At 45.7% G+C, this 21214-nt stretch overlaps 1 protein-coding gene across 1 annotated transcript in view; it reads right to left on the bottom strand.

Annotated features, from left to right (window-relative positions):
- Positions 1-20680, bottom strand: part of tm7sf3 (transmembrane 7 superfamily member 3) — a 49176-nt gene extending 28496 nt beyond the window's left edge. Inside the window, exons 1-2 of the mRNA XM_070901550.1 lie at positions 20579-20680; positions 1478-1632 (exon numbers count right to left, since the gene is read on the bottom strand). Of these exons, the coding sequence (XP_070757651.1) occupies positions 1478-1632; positions 20579-20663 (240 nt within the window). The 5' untranslated portion in view covers positions 20664-20680. The remainder of the gene's footprint in view (positions 1-1477; positions 1633-20578) is intronic.
- Between the last annotated feature and the right edge of the window lie 534 nt (positions 20681-21214).

The following is a 21214-nucleotide window of genomic DNA, read 5'->3' as shown; positions in this document are numbered from 1 at the left end:
CAGTTGTAGAATGTGGTTGAAATGAGCCAATACTGAAGATGAAGGAAGGAGTTGTGATGTATGCATGCCTGGAACACTGTGCAACATTGAATGTACTCTTGTACTGTACACCTTACCAGTATACTAGAGGGTGCTGTTGCTGGAGACCCAAGGGTTGCCTGCACACGGCAGGAAACCCAGTATAAAAAGGGAACTCAGCGTGTTGCTGACACTCAGGAGCTGGAATAAAAGACTGCAGGTCTGCAGAGTTTAATCACCATACCCTGCCTCAGAGAGAGTCATTACTCAAAGGTGCCTACATACACCACAGGAGTCACAAGTAGTTTGTCTTTCTTGCCTATACCAGAAAATCATGCAGAAAAAAGGATCAATATTTAGTGACTCACATTACAGCAGCGACCACACTAAGAGTACATTAATGGCTGTGAAGCACTTTGGGACATCCCAGGTCATGAAAAGACACACTAGAAGTGAAAGTCTGGTTTTACTCCTGTTCGAGCAAGGTCTGCACAAGACATTACAACATGGCCAACATCCCAGAATGGTGTGACTTTACAACAGATAGCAGTGGAGATTTGGAGGCAGAGTTGGAGGATTAAACATCTCAACCCAGCACAACCACCAGCTGAAGCAACATGCTTCCAATAGACCAGTGCTGCCCTGTACAGTCCCTCTACCCACATTTAGCCAGAGTTAGTGAATGAGATAGGACAACTTGCATTTATAGCACCTTTATCGTAGTAAAATGTCCCAAGCACTTCACAGGATTGTAATCAGAAACTGAGGAAGCAAAAGGGAGGACATGGAGAGGTTTAGGGAGGGAATTCCAGAATCGAGGGGCTTCAGCAGTTGAAGGCATGCCAGCCAATGGTGGAGCAATTTCAGGGATGCTCAAGAGGCCAGAATTGGAGGAGCGCAGAGATCAGAGGGTTGTAGGGCAGGAGGATGTTAGTGATAGGAGGGGTGAAACCAGAGCGATTTGAAAAGGAGAATTTAAGAAGTGTTGCCAGACCAGGAGTCAATGTAGATCAGAGAGCACAAGGGTGATGGATGAACAGGAGTCAGGAGATTGGAAACAGCAGAGTTTTGGATAAATACAAACCCAGTGAGGCAAACTGTTGTGTATGGAGAAAGTCAGACTGAACACTGAGCTCAAAGTAGTGTGACCTTAGTCTTTTATTGCAGGTCTCCAGAGTGCCTATCCAACCTGTGAAGCCTCCTTAAATACCTGTGCTCCCAAGGGATTATGGGATCCCTTGGGACCCTGGGGAATGAGCCCTCTGTTGGCTGTAGAGAGTAAATACAAGTCCACATATATAACACAAACAACCAGAAACAGAAGTGTGCATGGGCCAGGGGGGATAGAAAGAGAGGAAGGTCAACATAAAGACATTATATTGAGACATCAATCCAAGCCACCAAACAAGTTTAAAAAAGATGGACATTTGGATTCAGTACATGTAAAATGAGCACATACCTTATTGAAGGACAGAGTTGTATTAACATATTGGGTGTGCACTTGAATGATGATGAATGTTACGTTCCTGGGAATGTTCCACAAAAAGGCATCAAATGACACATTCTCGATTAGAGATATCTCTTGAAATCTTCCAAGTTTAAATTCAATTAGACCTACACAAGAGTTAATATGCAGCTGGTTACATTTGCACTACAAACACATTTATATAGCACCTGCAGGACATCCCAGGCACTTTAAAGCCAATGCAATCCTTTTGCAGTGTAGTCATTAGGTCAGAAACACCAGCCAAATTGTTCACAGCAAGATCCCAAACAGGAAAGACTTGGATTAACATAGCACCTTTCACCACTGGACATACCAAAGCACTTTTTGAAGTGTAGTCGCTTTTGTAATGAGAAACGCAACAGCCAATTTGTGCACAAGCAAGCTCCCACACACCATATCAGTTTGTTTTATGTTGATTGAGGGCTAAATAAATATCGGCCAGGACACCTGGAGAACTCCCCTGCTCTTCAAAATAGTGTCATGGAATCTTTTATGTCCACAAGAGTGCAGATGGGGCCTCGGTTTAACGGCTCATCCGAAAAACGGCACCTACAATAGTGTGGCACTCCCTCAGTACTGTCCCGTCGACAGTGCAGCACTCCCCCAGCACTGCCCTGGAGCATCAGCCTAGATTTTGTGCTCAAGTCCCTGGAGTGGGATTTGAACCCACAATCTTCCAACTCCGACCCACTGAGCCACAGCTGGGGCAGAGGTGAGAATTCACATCGAGAGGTGATCTTATCGAAACATATATGAGGGGGGACTTGATAAGGTGGATGCAGAGAGGCTATTTCCACTCAGGGAAAACCAAAACTAGGAGACAATCTGAGAATAAGGGGCCACCCATTTAAAACAGATGAGGAGGAATTTCTTCTGAGGGTTGTAAATCAATGGAATTCTCGGCCCTAGAGAGCTGTGGAGGCTGGGCCATTGAATATATTTAAGGTGGAGACAGATTTTTGAGCGATAAGGGAGTAATGGGTTATGAGGAGCAGGCAGGGAAGTGGAGCAGAGTCCATAATCAGATCAGCCATGATCATATTAAATGACGGTGCAGGCTCAAGGTGCCAAATGGCCTACTCCTATTTCTTATGGTCTTATATTTAGTGGCATTGATTATAGACAACTTTGGGCCAGGACACCAGGGAAAACACCCCTGCTCTTTTGCAAAATAGTGCTATAGAATCTTACATCCACCAGAGGGCCATCTCATGCAAAAGACAGCATCTGACAGTGCAGGGCTCCCCCAGTACTGCACTGGGAGTGTCAGCCTGGATTCTGTACTTTAAACCACTAGAATTCTATAATTTTTTTTATATTTGAGATAGCCTGGTCAGCATTTATTCTTCAATCACTACTAGATTAGATAATCTGGTCAATGATCACATTGCTCTTTGTGGGAGCTTGCCGTCCACAAATTAGCTGCCATGTTTCTTACATTACAACTGTGACCACACTTCAGTGGTTGCAAAGCACTTTGGGACGAGGTTAAAGGCACTTTATAAATGCAATTCTTCCTTGAGAATGCCTGATTTGGTCAACACTTCTGCCTCCATTCCATCCCCCTTCCCCTCCTGCATGGTGACAATCCTCTGCAAGATTTATGCCCCATGAAGTGTTGGTCTGTTTCAATGAGCTCAACCACACCTCTACTTGAATACATTTTTAAAATGAGACATCTGCGATTTGCGATAAGGGGCGCAGGTTACCAACTCTGCTGGCCCTACTCCTGGAGCTATCATATGACCTTCCGCCTCCAATTCCCCGCCCCCAGGCTCCAGTCATTGGCTGTGGGAGGCAGGGTGCTGTGCGGCTGGACCAATCAGAAAGCAGACTATCCTATTGGATGATTGTAGACTGGACAGACAGCCCATTTTCTTCCAGCTCCAATATTTCTAGAACAAATGAATGTTTTCTTTAAAAATATAATTGCCCCCAAGCTTTTTCTCCTGCTCACAGATTAATCTTTCCATCTTTGAGTTGGTAACCCTATGGGGTGGTTTGCTTTGGAACAGAGGAGGCTGAGGGGAGACCTTAGGAGGTGTATAAAATTATGAGGGGCCTAGATAAAGTAGATAGGAAGGACCTATTTCCCTTGGTAGAGGCTTTAATAACCAGGAGGCACAGATTTAAAGTAATTGGGGAGAGGTTTGGAGGGGATTGGAGGGGAAATTTCTTCACCAGAGGGTGGTGGGGGTCTGGAACTCACTGCCTGAAAGGGTGATAGAGGCAGAAACCCTCACCACATTTAAAAAGTACTTGGATGTCCACTTGAAGTGCCGTAACCTACAGGGCTACGGACCTAGAGCTGGAAAGTGGGATTAGGCTGGATAGCTCTTGGTCGACCGGCACGGACACGATGGGCCGAATGGCCTCCTTCTGTGCTGTAAATTTCTATGAAAGGAATTCAGTACAAAATTCTGATGCGTGGTATATTTCAGATTGCTGGGCGGACGGGTACCCAAGAGGGAACATTGCCCCAACAGACTGGTGCTCAGACAATTTTAAAGTTAGCTTCTGAAAAACATTAGATACTACAAAAAGTACAGAATCAGCAGAAAGAGCACAACAAGAGAAATCACTTGATCAGAGAGATCGTATCACGGGTTCGTGCAAAACCACGGTAGTTTTCTCCGAAGTTAGAGATAGATAGATGTACAAATGCAGCATCAACACATCAGTCCCAGTTAGCGAGTGTAGAATGAAGCAGAGACAGAACATCCCTCAGTACAACTACTTCAGCACATCAATCTCCCCCTGCATTGAAGGCTTCCACTTTCCCCAGGAGCCACTCATTACCCAAGCACACTTTGCAGATTACAGATGACTGCACTCTGGAACCATTTCCTTGCAACAGCCCAAACATGTCTCACCATTCACTTATTGCGAAGCCAAGCTCCAACCTAGTGCTGGGTTGGTTTACAAAATGGGAAAGAACTTGCGTTGTAAACCAGTGTGTGACTTGTAGAATATTAGTTATAAATTGAGCAACTGAGACTCAACCTCATTTTCAAATCACTCCATGGCCTCACCTGTGTCATGTATGTAACCTTTATGTAACACTGCAATACTGTAGATACTTCAGAAATGCACACTGACCACGGGGGGGGGGGGGGGGGGGGATGAACTTGTGGGAGACACTCCCCACCTGGTCATCCAGGTATATAAAGGGAGGTCCCAAGCAGGGTCATCACTTCTTGGTCCTGTGACTAAAGGTGCAGGTCACAGTGACCTTGTCCATAGAATGTGGATTTGTGGTATTGTGCAAGGACTTTACAACCCGCATATGCCCAAAGCTCTGGAATTCCCTCCCAAAACCTCTCCACCTCCTTAAGTCGCTCCATAAAACCTCTCTGACCGCCTGCCCCAATATCTTGTGGCTCGGTGCCAAATTTGTTTTATAATGCTCCTCTAGCACCTTGGGACGTTTTACAACATTAAGGCGCTGTATTGGGCTTTCGGGTGAGACGTTAAACAGAGGTCCCGTCTGCCCTCAGGTGGATGCAAAAGATCCCATGGCTACTATTTCGAAGGGGAGTTATCCCGTGTCCTGTGGCCAATATTTGTCCCTCAAACATCACAGATTATACAGTCAGTATCACATTGCTGTTTGTGGGAGCTTGCTGTGCACAAGTCGGCTGCTGAGTTTCCCACATTACAACAGTGACTACAACTTCCTGTGCGGCCCCCGGCCTGCGAGCAACATCGGAGCAGGCCAAGGAGCGGATGGAGCAGCGTACCATTCCAGCAACAGCACTGAAAAGGGCAACTGGATTGGACGTCACCAAGATCCAGGTCGGTGATTGGAGAATGGGCAGCTATAGCAGGAGCTGTGATGTGCACGCACTAGGTCCGTGCAGCAGAGCTGATCTCCAGTCGTCCTAGTTAATCCTCGTCACTGGACCAAGACCTAGCTCGGTCAAGCCCGTGTGGTAGCTGGTGGGCAACGGTCACCCCACGTTAAAAAAAAAATCCAACCACAGGCATCTTCCACCCTTCAGGATTTAGTTTGGTCCTAGAATCTTAGGTCCTTCATTGAAACACCCGTGAACTTTTTGACATGGAAGCAAGTCATCTTCAATTCGAGGGACTGCCTATGATAAGGACACTTCCAAAAGTGTCATTGACTAAAGCGCTTTAGGACTTCCGGTGGTTGTGAAAGGCGCTATATAAATGCAAGTCTTTTATAAATACCAGTTGTGCCAAACACACTGCCCACCCCTGCCCTGAGAAGCACAGAACCTTGGGATTCCTTTGGTTTGTCTGAAATTCCTCTCCACTAAATGGCTTGAATGGTTCCATGCAGTGGCTTTGCTTTGCAACGCAGGGAATATGTCAAGGCTAGCGCTGCAGCCATCTAGTCTCCACATATTCTACTCCAGCTCGATGAATAAAAGCCAATGTTGTTTGAAAGATTGTCATACATGGTGTAACAAATCAGATATTGGTTAATCAGATCAGGAGCCGTGTAATTTTATCTGCATGAGATTAACAGTGACAGCGATAGATCAAGATTCCACTGAAACCAAACCCAATTTTACAATTAAACAAAAAGGCTTGAACTCAAATCGAAGACACGGCTGTCCTCCATGGGATGGAAGAGATCCCACTGCAGTATTTGAAGAACAGGCCATCTCTCTCCCCCTGGTGTCCCAGCCAACATCTATACTTCAACCAACCCACAGATTACACAATGAAAACACTGCAGAAGGGACAGCTCCCTCGATGACACCCTGGTCCATTCCTCAATCACCCCCAGCACCCCCTCCCATGCAAGCACAGGAGATGCAACACCTGCCCCTTTACCTCCTCCCTTCCCACTGTCCAGGGCCCCAAACACTCCTTCCAGGTGAAACAGCAATTTGGTATACTGTATTCGTGCTTATGGTCGTCTCTATCAAACGCAGATTGGTGACTGCTTTGCGGAGCAACTCCATTCAGTCTGTAAATGTGACAGAGCTTCTGGTCGCCTGCCACTAATTCTCCCCTGCACTCCCACACTAACCTCTCCGTCCTCCGCATCCAACACTGTTCAAACAGGTCGAGGAACGGCACCTCATCTTGATCAGGCACTTTACAGCTTTCTGGACTCAACGATTGCAGACCGTAACCTCTGCCAATATTTTTTTCCCCACATGGCAGCTGATGTTTGCTATTCCCATTTACACCTAGTTTAAAAAAAATAAATGGTCCCTTTACCATCTCCTTTTGCCTCACACCACCAGAAGTCATTTAATCACTCCGGCCTTCCACCCCATCAAAGACCTTTTGATCTTTTCTCTTCTCCCCTGCACTTGCTTAAAACCTTCTTATATCACTAACTTTTTCCAGTTCGGATGAAAGGTCAGCGACCTGAAACATTAACTGTTTCTCTCTACAGATGCTGCCTGACCTGTTGAGTATTTGCAGCATTTTGTGTTTCTATTCCAAAAAACAGATTCTCAGGTTTGTGAGAGCTTGCTGTACAGAAATTGGCTGCTGCATTTCATAAAACCACAACATAACAAGAGTCTGCCATTTGGCCCCTCGAGCCTGCTCCGCCATTCAATATCATGGCTGATCTGATAATGACCTCAACTTCCCTGCCTCATCATTCAAAGATCTGAATCGTCATGTCAAATATATTCAGTGACCCAGCCTCCACAGCTCTCGGACAGAGAAGTCCACAGATTTACAACACTAAGAAATTCCTCATTGGTTTTAAATGGGCAGCCCCTTATTCTAAGATTATGTCCCCTAGTTCTAGATTTCCTATGAGTGGAAACATCCTCCATCCATCTTGTCAAGCCCAATTATCTTATGTTTCAATATCATTCTTCTCAACTCCAATGTTTATAGGCCCAACCTACTCAACCCCCTCATCTCAGGAGTCAACCTAGTGAACCTTTTGAACAGCCTCCAATGCAAGTATATCCTTAAATATGGAGACCAAAACTGTCTGCAGTACTCTAGCTGTAGTCTCACCAATACCCTGTACAGTTGTTGTAGGATCTCTGCTTTTACACTCCATCCCCCTTGTAATAAAGGCCAACATCCCAACAGTAACTATACCGAAGAGTACATTGGCTGTTGGGGATGTCCTGTGGTCATGAAAGGCACTATAGAAATGCACTCTAAACTAGGAGTCCCGATTGGTACACTCATAAGGATGAAACAGAGTCCTATGTACAATGAGCAAGTGAGACCTTAGCTCCTTTAATAAGACTTGAGTGCAGGTACCTTGTGGGTGGCCTGTTTATATACTGTGCTCCCAAGGGATGCTGGGATCCCTTGGGACTCCCAACAGGTGGGCCCTCTGGTGGTCAGGTGTCATGAATTTAAACCCTTTGTAACCTGCATAACACCAAGCTCCAGTGATCACTGGGGACCAGCTCCACCTAAAACAATGGAAATCTCAGCAGCCAAGAAAATTGCTTTTGACTCCTTTTCCAACGCCTACAGAAAGATTCTCCTGCAAGACTCATTGTGGAGAATGCAGACACGAACGCAATTGTAAAAACATTTTAAAAACGAGGGGGGGTCACTTGCAAATTTTAAGCACTTTGGCACTACACACACAACTTTCCAAATCAATTGCATCAGGCTGCAAAAACACAATGGGCACCACCAGTATTGAAGGAATGCATTAAAGTTTGTAACTTGCATGAACATGGGAACAGGTGGCTATTTAGCCCCTCAAGCCTGTACTGCCAATCAGATCTGTAGCTCAACTCCATTTACCCACCTTTGATCTGTATCCCTTGATACCCTTAAAAAAAAATCTATCGATCTCATGTCTTAAATTTCTAATGATCCTGTCAGCCACAGATTATGGTGGAAGTATAGGGCCCTTTCTTGTTGCAGGCTGCTTTCCACAAGGAAAATGTTGAGATCACTGGTCCCACCAAACAATGCATTGGTAAAGTTTCATTTTCCTCATTTGTTCTCAGGGGACATGGGTTACACCAGCAAAGCTGCGCCTATTGCCAGTCCCTGGGTGCCCCGAGAGCCAACCACACGGCAGGGACCTGGAGGCACATGTCGGCCAGACCAGGTAGAGTGTGGCAGGTTCACTTCCCTAACGTAAGTTTGTGAACCACGTGCACTTTTACAACAATCCGTCAGCTTTCAGAAAGGTCATTTTCCGGTACCGGACCCATTTTCGTATTCAGTTTTACCACTTGCCATGCTGGGATTGTTGGTTGCTTGTCCAGTACCATAAGCCATTCAGCCGCACTCCTGTAACAATTGATTGCGATTGTGCGCTGAAAGCCAGGAGATGTGACAGAGCTCTGCCAACTTGTTCCCTCACCCTCCAGCGCATGCAAATAAAGCAGTGCCAAAATATGTGCCGATCACAGATTTTTTTTTTTTATATAAAGGCAGCGTTGTCAGGAAGGCTCCCAAAATTTCCCTTACTTCTTTTATCCGACAAAATGGTACAAAAACCCATCAATTGCTAAGCGATATAGCAATATACCTTTAACAAGCTGAAGCGAACAGGCTGGCTTCCCCTGCCACACCTGTTTGCTATGGGTGTAATGTGTACACCTGCGAGTATGCCCAAAAGAGTTGTAGAGCTGTTGGGTTGTGGTCACGTGATGTTCACAAGACTCAATAAAGCCCCAGCCAGTTGGGTTCAGGGGAATCCATGATGAGGCAGGTATCCTGGTGGATGAACTGGTAATGTGTAGTGTGATTGTTAAACCTTTTGCTAATAAACCAACTAGTTCTTAATAGTAATATGTTGCTATGATTTCTTAAGCAAAGAACCCATGAAGCAAATACATACATATGGATTGTCAGTCATTTAGGCAGGTGCTCCTCAAGCCTCACATTAAGGGGAGGTACTTAATCTAATATACCTTTGAGCCTGTGCATAGGCTCCTAACTTTAATGGGGTGCAAAATAAGCCTCAGGGGCTTTGATGGCCAAAGTAAACCACCTCACGTTTGGAAATGCCTGACATGACAACGAACCAATAATTCACTATTATCTAGGGATATAACAGCAACAACTTGTATTCACAGTGCATTCGACGCAGCAAAAATGCCCCACGAGATCTGACACCGAGCCGCACAAGGAGAAATTAGCTGGGTCAAAGAGGATGGTCCCAAGCAGCGTCCCGAAGGATGAGAGAGAGATAAAGAGGCAGAGAGGTCTAGGCAGGGAGCTTCAGAGCCCGGGGCCCAGGCAACAGAAGGCACGGCCGAGCGACCACAATCGGGGACGCCCAAGATGGCAGAATTAGAGGAGTGCAGACATCTCGGGAGGGCTGCGGGGCCAGAGGAGACTAGAGAGACAGGGAGAGGCGAAACCACGGAGGGACCCGTAAACAAGGACGAGAGCCTCAAAGCCGAGGTGCCGCTCAACCGGAAGCCAATGCAGGTCAACAAGCACAGGGGTGAGCGGGACAGTGCGAGCTCGGACACAGGCAGCTGAGCCCCGGAACACCCCCAGCCCACGCAGGGCAGAATGTGGGAGGCCAGCCAGGAGTGCATTGGAAGAGTCAAGTCTAGAGGTAACAAAGGCAGGGATGAGGGCTTCAGCAGCAGATGAGCTGAGGCAAGGGCGGAGACGGGCAATGCTACGGAGTTGGAAATAGGCAGTCTTAGTTATGCTGCGGATAAGTGGTCCCAAGCTCAATTCAGGTACCAAGGTTGTGAACAGTCTGGTTCAGCCTCAGACAGAAGTTAGGGACTTCTAGTTTTACATCCTGCTAAGTGGAACGTCTTAGTTCAATGTGACATAAGTTTCCTCAGCAACCCACATTATGATCTGTTAAAATGTAGATGAGACAGTTTTATTTTAGCATTCCATGGGCAAAAAAGTAACCTTTTTGCCATAAGAAATAAATAGGAGCAGGAGTTGGCCATTTTGCCCCTCGAGCCTGCTCTGCCATTCAAGAAGATCATGGCTGATCCAATCATGGACTCAGCTCCACTTCCCTGCCCGCTCCCATAACCCTTTACTCCCTTATCACTCAAAAATCTGTATCTCCACCTTAAATATATTCGATGACGCAGCCGCCACAGCTCTCTGGGGCAGAGAATTCCACAGATTCTGACCCTCAGAAGAAATTCCTCCTCATCTCAGTTTTAAATGGGCGGCCCCTTAGTCTCAATAAATCCCCAAGTGGAAATATCTCCTCTGCATCCACCTTGTCGAGCCCCCTCTATTCAAACTGGATATCAATTAAATGTCAGTTTGACTTAGTTGGATAAATGGGTCAATTCCTTTTCTGTGGCTTTGACTGTTGAAATCAAGTAAAGCTAAGTAACAATGCCAGATCTGATGGGTTAGTAATGACTGATAGATGTGCCACAACCAGTTTATTGATGCTTCTGTTGGGAGAGAATGTTTTACAACCTGATAATTTGAGTACAGGAGCAAGGATGTCTTGCTACAGTTACACTGGGCCTTGGTGAGACCGCACCTGGAGTATTGTGCACAGTTTTTGTCTCCTTATCGAAGAAAGGATATATTTGCCATAGTGAGTGCAGCAAAGGTTCACTAGACCGATTCCTGGGATGGCAGGACTGTCGTATGAGGAGAGATTGGGTCGACTAGGCCTGTACTCATTAGAGTTTAGAAGAATGAGGGGGATCTCATTGAAACATATAAAATCCTGACGGGGTTTGGACAGACTGGATGCAGGGAGGATGTTTCCCCTGGCTGGGAAGTTTAGAACAAGGGGCCACAGTCTCAGGATACGGGGTAGGAAATTTAGGACCGAGATGAGGAGAAATTTTTTCACTGAGGATGGTGAACCTGTGGAATTCTCTACCACAGAAGGCTGTGGAGGCCAAGTCACTGAATATATTTGATAGATAGATTTCTAGAAACAAAAGGCATCAAGGGGTATGGGGAAAAAGCAGGAATATGGTGTTGAGATAGAGGATCAGCCATGATATTGAATGGTGGTGCAGGCTCAAAGGGCCAAATGGCCTACTAGTGCTCGTATTTTCTATGTTTCTATGACACTATGTTTCTATTCTACCCCTCCTCCCTGCTCTGCATCAAAAGCAGCCATGGTTGAAGAGGCACTAACCTGGAGGATGTCTGGTGGTCGTGAAAGGCGCTATAGAAATGCAAGTCTTTGTTTCTAAATCTTTACAGAGCCAGTCCTGAAGGAGTGCAGAATTACCCCCAAAAAGGTAGCGTTGAGCAGGTCATCAAAGCCCACACCAACAACTTGTGCTGATATACCACATTAAAACAGGAAAGAAAACTCATGATAAATTCACATGATCAGAATTCACTGCATCTTACAATTTGATTTAGACAAGAACAATGTCTTTGTCTCAGTATAGTGGAAGAAATCTTCTAAGCAAGAGTCTCAAGTATAGCAAAAAGGTCACAAGCCATGTCATGCAGCATCATATGCACTGAACTGACACAATGAGCTGCTTTATACGAAAGTCACATTGCTTTTACAGGGCAAATTTACATTACAAATTTAGCATTGGTGAGAAGTGGTTTTAGAGTTACACGGCAAGTTCCAACTGGCTCAAAGCTGTTGCATCTCCCTCGTGTGAAGTCAGACACCACCTCTGGAGTTAGGCTCCACTTTACAGTGTAGCAGCAACATTAGGTGTCAGCCAAACACTCGCACCTTGCAGTCAGAATCCTGAGGTTTAAAGTCTCACGCCACATAGCACAAAATCCAAACTGACTCCCAGTAGAGTCCCTGTCTAAAAAAGGTCTTTAAGATCAGCCATAATCTCAATGGCAGAGCAGGTAAAGGGGTCAAATGGTCTACTGTTCCTAATTCTTGTGTTCCTAAATGCAGTCAGGTATGCACAGAGAGATGACCCTTTTTCCCCCCCCCTTCGGATGTTAGTTGAGGGAAAATCCATCACCCAACAGTTAATTAACATGATGCCCAAGACAACTCTTGAAACAAAGTGCTTACACATCCCAAATTCAAAAGTAGGGTTAAAAAAACATTTTTTTTTTTAAATAAGCCAATCGCAACACATACAATTGAAAAACCCTTAATAAAAAAGCTCAGGATTGAGCCCACTGCTTGAACAAGTCCCAAGTATTGGAGGATTGGAGTGTTTCTGTATAAAAAAGCATCAAGGTATGAAACGCCATTACAATGAGTGCTGTGGGACAGGATCATTAGCATGGTCAGAATTTACAGCACAGGCCATTCGGTCCAAGCCAGTGTTGATGTTCCACACGAGTCTCCTCATCTCACCCCATCAGCAGATCCTTCCATTCCTTTCCCGTCATGTGTTTATCAAGCTTCCCTTTAAATGCAGCTGTACTATTGACCTCAACTACTCCGTGGTAGCGAGTTCCACATTCTCACCACTCTCTGGGTAAAGAGGTTTCCCTGAATTTCCTAGTGAACTTATTAGTGACCATCTTGTATTGATAGCCCATAGTTTTGGACTCACCTGCAAATGGAAACATCTTCATTAAACACTTCCATAATTGTAAAGACCCTTCCTTCAGTCAAGAGACCCAGCCTGTTCAGCTTTTCCATACCTCAGTTCTGCTATCATCCTTGTAGATCTTTACAACTTATCCAGCGCATAAGAGGAAAAAAATTAAAGCATACAGAAAAAAGGGAACGTGAACAGTAATGCACGAAGATTGGTTTGTGAGAGAGTGAGGGAGGAATGTTTGGTAGCTCTCCCTCCCATCCACCATACCCCACACACAATTTTGGCATATATGGTGACTCTGCAATTGCTGCCAAAAATATATATAAACCACAAGCTTGTTTTGATGCACGTTAATGACCTGAACTTGGGTACCTAGGGATCCTGGTGCATGAAACACAAAGTGAGTATGCAGGTATAGCAAGTAATCAAGGTGGCAAATGGAATGTTGGCCTTTATTGCAAGGGGGAAGAGAGTATAAAAGCAGAGAAGTCCTGCTACAACTGTACAGGGTATTGGTGAGGTCACACCTGGAGTACTGCATATAGTTTTGATCTCCATATTTAAGGAAGGATATACTTGCATTGGAGGCAGTTCAGAGAAGGTCCACTAGGTTGATTCTGGAGATGAGGGGGGTGGACTTGAGGATAGGTTGAGCCTATACACATGAGTTCAGATGAATGCGAGGTTATCTTATTGAAACATAAGATAATGAGGGGGCTCGACAAGATGGATGCAGAGCAGATATTTCCACTCAAACTAAAACTAGGGTTATAGTCTCAGACTAAGGGGTCACCCAATTAAAACAGATGGAGGAATTTCTTTAGTAAATCTGTGGAATTCTCTGCCCCAGAGAGCCATGGAGACTGCGTCATTGAACATATTTAAGGCAGATGTGTATGGAGAAAGTCAGACTGAACAGAGCTCAAAGTAAAGTGTGACTTTAGACTTTTATTGCAGGTCTCCAGAGTGCCTCTCCAACCTGTGAAGCCTCCTTAAATATCTGTGCTCCCAAGGGACTCCAGGGGGATGAGCCCTCTGGTGGCTGAACAGAGTAAATACAAGTCCACATAAAAAACAGCAGAGATACAGATTTATGAGCAATAAGGGAATAAAGGGTTATGGGGAGCAGGCAGGAAAGTGGAGCTGAGTCCATCAGATCAGCCATGATCTTATTGAATAGTGGAGCAGGCTCGAGGGGCTGTGTGGCCTACTCCTGCTCGTGTTCTTAATTTCAAAGTTTACAGATGACAAAACTCAAATGTAGTAAACAAGGAGGCAGATGGAAGCAGACGAGGAGGACAGACTGGTGTAATGCGCAGACACATGGCAAATGAAATTTAACTGTTACATTATGCATTTTGGAAGGAAGAATGCAGAAATACAAAAAGGTACAATTTTTAAAAAAACTTCCACCACCCTTCAGGGACTACATTCCAGATCACAACTCACGACATAGATGTTTCCTCATGTTGCCTTCAACAGCCAAGTCCCCAAGCTCTAGCATTCCCTCCCACCAAAGTCCCTAAATGCTGGCATTCCCCAAGCTCTGGAATTGGCTCCCTAAACCTCTCCGCCTCCTCCTTCGAGACTAAAACCAAACTTGTCTCATCTGCCCCAACATCCCCTCACTCAGTGCCAAATTTTGTTTGGCAACACTCCTGTGAAGCACCTTGGGACATTTTACCACATTAAAGGTGCGATATAAATACAGGTTGTCAGTTTTTTTGCCAATTACCGACCCTCCAGTCACTGGAAACATTCTCATTTATTAAATCTCTTCATTCTCTGCTCCAAGGAGAGCAACCCCAGCTTCTCCACATAACTAAAGTACCTCATCCCTGGTACCATTCCAATAAATGGAGAAAAAAAAGACAAATCAAAAATGCCAATATGGGAGCAACTGTGTCTCAACCAAGCACACTGCCCCCCCCCCCTCCCCCACCCCCATACCAAGCACACTGCTACCTCCAAGAAAATGACAAGAGGCTAAAGGAAGGCTTGTAACATTTGAATTGGTGACACTAACTGCCCAACACCTGAGCACTCAGGGTACAGGGATTTAGATGGTTTCCCATTGAAACACACTAAATTCTGAGGGGGATTGACAGTAGATGCTGAGGGGGTTGTTTCCCCCTGGCTGGAGTGACTAGAACCAGGGGTCACAGTCTCAGGATGAGGGGTCAGCCATTTAGGACAGAGATGAGGAGCAATTTCTTCACTCAGTGGTGAATCTTTGGAATTCACTACCCCAGAGGGCTGTGGAGGCTCAGTCGTTCAGTATATTCAAGACAAAGATCAATAGATTTTTGGACGAGGCAATCAAGGGAGTATGGGGATCAGGCAGGGAAGTAGAGTTGAGGCAAAGATCAGCCACGATCTGATTGAATGGTGAAGCAGGGCTTGAGGGGCCTTATTGCCTACTCCTATTATGTTCTTGCATTACCCCCTTTAAGTCTGCTCATTTAATTTTTCAACTACATGTCTGCAAGAGTTCTAGTCGTGCCTCAAATGCTTGAGACTGCTCTTGTACAAATTTGCTGAGCACAAGCATCACATCTTTGGCAGGCAGCCAAACAGCAGCAACCCAAACATCAAGTAAACCAGATACTGCAACACCAGGCTGGCAGTGGGACTTGGTCACAACACCCAATCTACACCCCAGGGGCAAGCTTACATCTTCCCCCATTCACTGCAACCCTTCCAGGGGCAGCACAACACAGCACCTATAGACAGGGTTTGACAGTAGGACTTTGGTCTGGATCAAAAGAACAATCAGCCACACTGACTTCCACCACCACCACCACCACCACCATCACCGTATGGCCCCCACCCCCGCCCCGCTCTATGAAACTGGTAATTCCCCACATTTTTTGAAAAAATGCAGCAAGTTGCTCTGATCTGCAATGTGCTGCCTGAAAGAGCAGTGGGAGCAGATTCAATAGTAACTTTCAACAGTGAATTGGATAAATACTTGGAGAAAATGTGCATGGCTATTGGAAAGAGCAGTGGAGTGGGACTAATTGGGTAGCTCTTTCAAAAGGCCAACAGGCACAATGGACCAAATGGCCAGCCTCTCCTACATAATTTATTATTGTTGTCCATCATGAACAGGCAGGCTCTTAGTTTACAAACTGTCCTGGCCACCACCAATAACACACCACTCCCACAATGCTGTACTGCAAAGTCCTCAGTCAAGCCGACTGCCAGATTATGGAGAGTTTTCCTGGTGGTCTTCACACTCAAGTTGATGGAGCATCTTGTTTTCACCCACTTCTACAGGTAGCAATCAATCCAAGTTAGATTTGAACCATGGCCAGAAAGTTTCTAACCCAGTTCCATAGGGGGTCTCCATTATCCACATTGTGTTGCAAGCTTCCAGTTACGTTCTGGCCAACATTTTCAGGGTAGCAATGCGGTTATGTTACTGGGCTAGGAATGCAGAGGCATGGAAAAATAATCTAAGGAAGGCAAGTTCATATCCCACCCTTGCAGTTTGAGCATTTGAATTCATTGCCTTTTTTTTTAAGGGAAGGAAATCTGCTGCCTTTACCCAATCTGGCCTATACATGACCCCAGTCCCACATTAACACGGTCAATTTTCAACTTTCATGTTGCTTTGGTTTAAGGTAGTCCACCAACATCCTCTCAGGGCAACTATTGATGGGCAATAAATGCAAGCAATGCCCACATCCCAAGAATAAATAAGTTAATCAGCACTACAATACAAGGAAGAAAGCATTAAGCTGAGGGACAACACAGGCCTGGCGAGAGAGTCCATACCTGACCTTCAGTTTCTTCACCCCAACCCATCATAAACAATCAGCTGCCCTTAAAAATGATCCACCACCAGTCTCCCCAATGAGTTTGGCCCAGGGATTGACCCTCCAAACCGTATCACAGCACCCAGAATTGCACACAGGGTTGGGTTGAACCAATGTCTTTAGCTCCCCTGCTATACATAAAGATCTTATTTGTTTTTATTGCTGTTGCAGTGCAAATAACCAATTGAAACTATCTAGTAGTGCCCCCAGATCCCCTCCTGCAGTCTACAATGGTCCATTGGGGTGGTGGGATTAGTTGTGGATTGCTCTAGCACAGACAACTGGCTGAATGGCCTCGTTCTCAGCTGTAAACTTTTACAGTTCAGTTTTCTATCCATGCTCATCATGGCCCTTCCTCAGCCCCAGCACTCAGCATTAGCCAACATTACATCGTGAACCACGGTTCTGGTCTCCAGATTACAAAGAGAGATAAGAGGCACTGGAGAAGGTACACAAGACTTGCAAGGATGATATCAGAACTGTTATAATTACCAGGAAAGACTGATCAGGCTGGGACACTTTTCTCTAGAAAAGAAAAAAGGCTGAGGGGTGACCAGAGGGGTCTTCAAGATTAACATAGAAAATAGGTGCAGGAGTAGGCCATTCAAGCCTGCACCACCAGCCAATATCATGGCTGATCATGCAACTTCAGTACCCCACTCCTGACTTCTCTCCATACCTACCCGATCCCTTTAGACACAAGGGCCACATCTAACTCCCTTTTGAATATATCTAACAAACTGGCCTCAACAACTTTGTGGTAAAGAACTCCACAGGTTCACAATTCTCTGGGTGAAAAAGTTTCTCATTTCAGTCCTAGAGAGCTTACCCCTTACCCTTAGACTGTGACCCCTGGTTCTGGACTTCATCAGGAACATTCTTCCTCCATCTAACCTGTCCAATCCAGTCAGAATTTTATATTCTTCTATGAGATCCCCTCATTCTTCTAAATGCCAGTGAATATAAGCCTAGTCAATCAAGTCTTTTCATGTGTCAGTCCAGTGAACCTTCGTTGCACTCCTTCAATAGCAAGAATGTCCTTCCTCAGATTAGGAGACCAAAACTGCACACAATATTCAAGGTGTGGTCTCATCAAGGCCCTGTAAAACTGCAGCTTGGGCTTGATAGGGTAGACAGAAGACATTTCCACTTGAGTGGTGGTGGGTGCCTTCTATACATCGTCCATGTCTCAGATCCACACAGGACGGTAGGTATTACTACAGCCTTGTCGACCACGAGTTTGGCAGTAGGTTTGAGGGCCTGGTCTTCAAACACTCTTTTCCCTCAGATGGCCAAAGGCTGCGCTGGCACACTGGAGGCGATGCTGAATCTACACAATGTCTGCCTTTGTTAAGAGGCATCGACGATGTATAGAAGGCACCTCAAGTCGCTGGAGATATATCACCAACAATGTCTCCCAAGGTCCTGCAAATCCCCTGGGAGGACAGGTGAACCAACATCAGTGTCCTCGACCAGGCTAACATCCCCAGTATTGAAGCACTGGCCACGCTCGATCAACTTCTCTGGCCAGGCCACATAGTACGCATGTCAGATACGAGACTCCCTAAGCAAATGCTTTATCAACGTTACAAGGACACCCTCAAAGCCTCCCTGCTAAAGTGCAACATCACCACTGACACCCTGGCCACAGACTACCCGAGGTGGAGAAATTCCATCCGGGAGGGTGTTGAGCTCTTCGAGTCTCAACGCAAAGAGCAAGAGGACAAGCTCAGGCAGAAGAGTGTGCGACAAACTAGCCCCACCCACCCCTTCCCTCGACAGAAGTCTGACATACAGAAAAACAAGAGTCCAAACTCGGCCATAAATAAAAGTTAGTCACCAATAAATCCAATTGAGAATTTGAGAAACTTCTTTTCCCAGGCAGTGGTGAGAATGTGAAACTAACTATAACATGAATCAGTTGTGACAAATAGCATAGATGCATTTAAGAGGAAGTTAAAGTACAGGAGGAAGGAAGACAAGGATCTGTTGATAGGTGAAGGAAGAGGGGGTGGGAGGAGGCTCGTGTAGATAAACCAACCAGTTAGGCCGAATGGACTGTTTGTGCTGCAAATATCATCTGTTAATCAGCCCAATTCCCTCATTATTTGCAGCTCCCAATTTTAGATCCCTTTGTTTAAAAAAACCCAAGGTGTCCCATGATATAGTCCTTACTACTAGGGGATCAAGGGGTATGGCGAGAAAGCAGGAATGGGGTACTGAGGTTGCATGTTCAGCCATGAACTCATTGAATGGCAGTGCAGGCTCGAAGGGCTGAATGGCCTACTCCTGCACCTATTTTCTATGTTTCTATGTTTCTATTCTATGATTCTCACTCAGTTTAAGCAGCTCCAGTTGATACGCTGATCAAGTCTTAGGAGGAAAACTGCCTAATCTGAAAAGGTTAAAGACTTGCATTCACAATGCACTTGGATCACAATTTAAGAAAAGCACCAGAAAATACACTACCCAAGTTGGCAAAACAGAAGTTATGCACAGCAAGTTCACACAACCAATTTGCTGGTTCATCAGTAGCTGGCAAAGGGGAGGGGGTCATTGGTTAGGACACCAGGATAAATTCCCTGCTCTTCAAACTGTTCCATACCCATTGAAAACAGGCAAATAGCTCAATTGAACATCTCCAAAAGACAGCCCCCAACAGTGTAGCACTCCCTCAGTACTGCACTGAAGTGTCAGCACAGGAGCCTGCACTCAGTACTTGAGCCTACAACCTTACAGCTCAGCCCAACATTTACACATGCACTGTACAAGTTACATTCTTGATACTACAATATCTTCCCTCCACACCACAAGTAAATAATGCTGCTTGAGACACTATTAAAGTTAATAATTATGACTAGGTTATCAACTGAGAAAGGTTGCAGGTTCCAGTCCCACTCCAGAGACTTGAACACAAAAATCTGCATGGTCAGAGAGGCAGCACTTCAGATAGAGATGTTAAAGATGTCTGCTCTCCGGTGCTTGTAAAAGATCCCACAGCACTATTTAAAGTAGGAGTGTCCTGGGGCCAATATTTATATCTCAATCAATCACCATCACTAGAACAGATTATCTGGTCATCACAACATTGCTGTTTGAGAGCTTGCTATGCACAAATTAGCTGCTATATTACAACAGTGACCTGCACATAAATACTTCATTGGCTGTAAAACACTAATGAAAGTTATTTCTATTTCTAGTTATCTTGCATTAATCAGAAAACACTTGAGGCCTCTTCATTCATTTTAACCAAATATTAAGTGAAACAGGATTAGAACAAAGATACAAAGTACTTCTTGTATCCAAGCTGCTTTGCCAAGTCCAGCAGTAATTCTACCCCATAACATCTGTGGCTATAAAGAAAATGACCTTGCAATTCACCTCAATTGCTCGTTGAGAATCAGAAATTTACTGCACAGAAGGAGGCCATTCAGCCCATCGTGTCTGTGCCAGCTGGAAAAAAAAAGAGCTATCCAGTCTGATCCACTGTCCAGCTCTTGGTCCGTAGCCCTGTAGGCTACAGCACTTCAAGTGCACATCCAAGTACTTTTTAAAATGCTATGAGGGTTTTCTGCCTCTACTACCCTTTCAGGCGGTGCGTTCCAGACCCCCACCACCCTCTGGGTGAAAAATTGTGGCAGCAATAGCACTCTGATGGTTAAAAAAGTTTCTCCTGAACGATAAATAAGAGGGGGAAGCACACGGTTCAGGATTGTGAAACTAGACTCCTGTATCAATTTTAAAAAATGTAGCATTTTAAAGTGCAGCTTAGAGACATCTTGGTCCACAAACATGAGCAGCTTTAACATGAGCTCCAGGAATAAACCCCAGCCTGGTGAACATACAGAACCCACCTGAAGCAGCTTGGGAGCGGGCGAGAGCCAGGAGCAGGAGGAGGGCGGCCCACCCTGTAAATCTCCCCCTGACTAAGGGCGACATGTCCCGGGCGCTGCCGCTGCTCACAACACAACTTGTGGCTACACTGGCCTGGACTCCGGAGCCGCGCTCCCCGAACTGCTGGCCCGGGACTGGGCGCTCTCTGTCTGTCTGTCTGTCTGTCTGTCCCCACCGGCAGCTGCTGAATATCCGGTGCCTGCCCTTCTCGTGATTGTTGCTATTGCTACTCGTGGTGTCAACTTAACCAGCCCCGGCTGCATTAACCTTAATCAACCCCAGCTGGATCACAGGAATTAGCAGCCGAACCAGTATTTATCAGTTATACACTTCTACATAGGAGGCACTTCTTGTTGGATTCTTTTGCTTGATGACTCAGTGTCCTCCTAATTTGCGACCAACTTTAAGTCCTTTACGAAGTGGGTACTTGCTAGCTTTTAGCTCTCTGGGTAGCACCCACTCCAAGGGACTTGAGCACAAAATCCAGGCTGACACTCCACAGTAGTGAGGGAGAGCCGCACTGTCGGAGGGGCGGTACTGAGGGAGCGCCGCACTGTCAGAGGGGCGGTACTGAGGGAGCGGCGCACTGTCGGAGG

Source organism: Pristiophorus japonicus, chromosome 15, assembly GCF_044704955.1.
Source record: "Pristiophorus japonicus isolate sPriJap1 chromosome 15, sPriJap1.hap1, whole genome shotgun sequence".
Lineage (NCBI taxonomy): Eukaryota > Metazoa > Chordata > Chondrichthyes > Pristiophoridae > Pristiophorus > Pristiophorus japonicus.
Note: the sequence above shows the minus strand (reverse complement) of the source record. Positions and strands in the feature narration are given on the sequence as shown.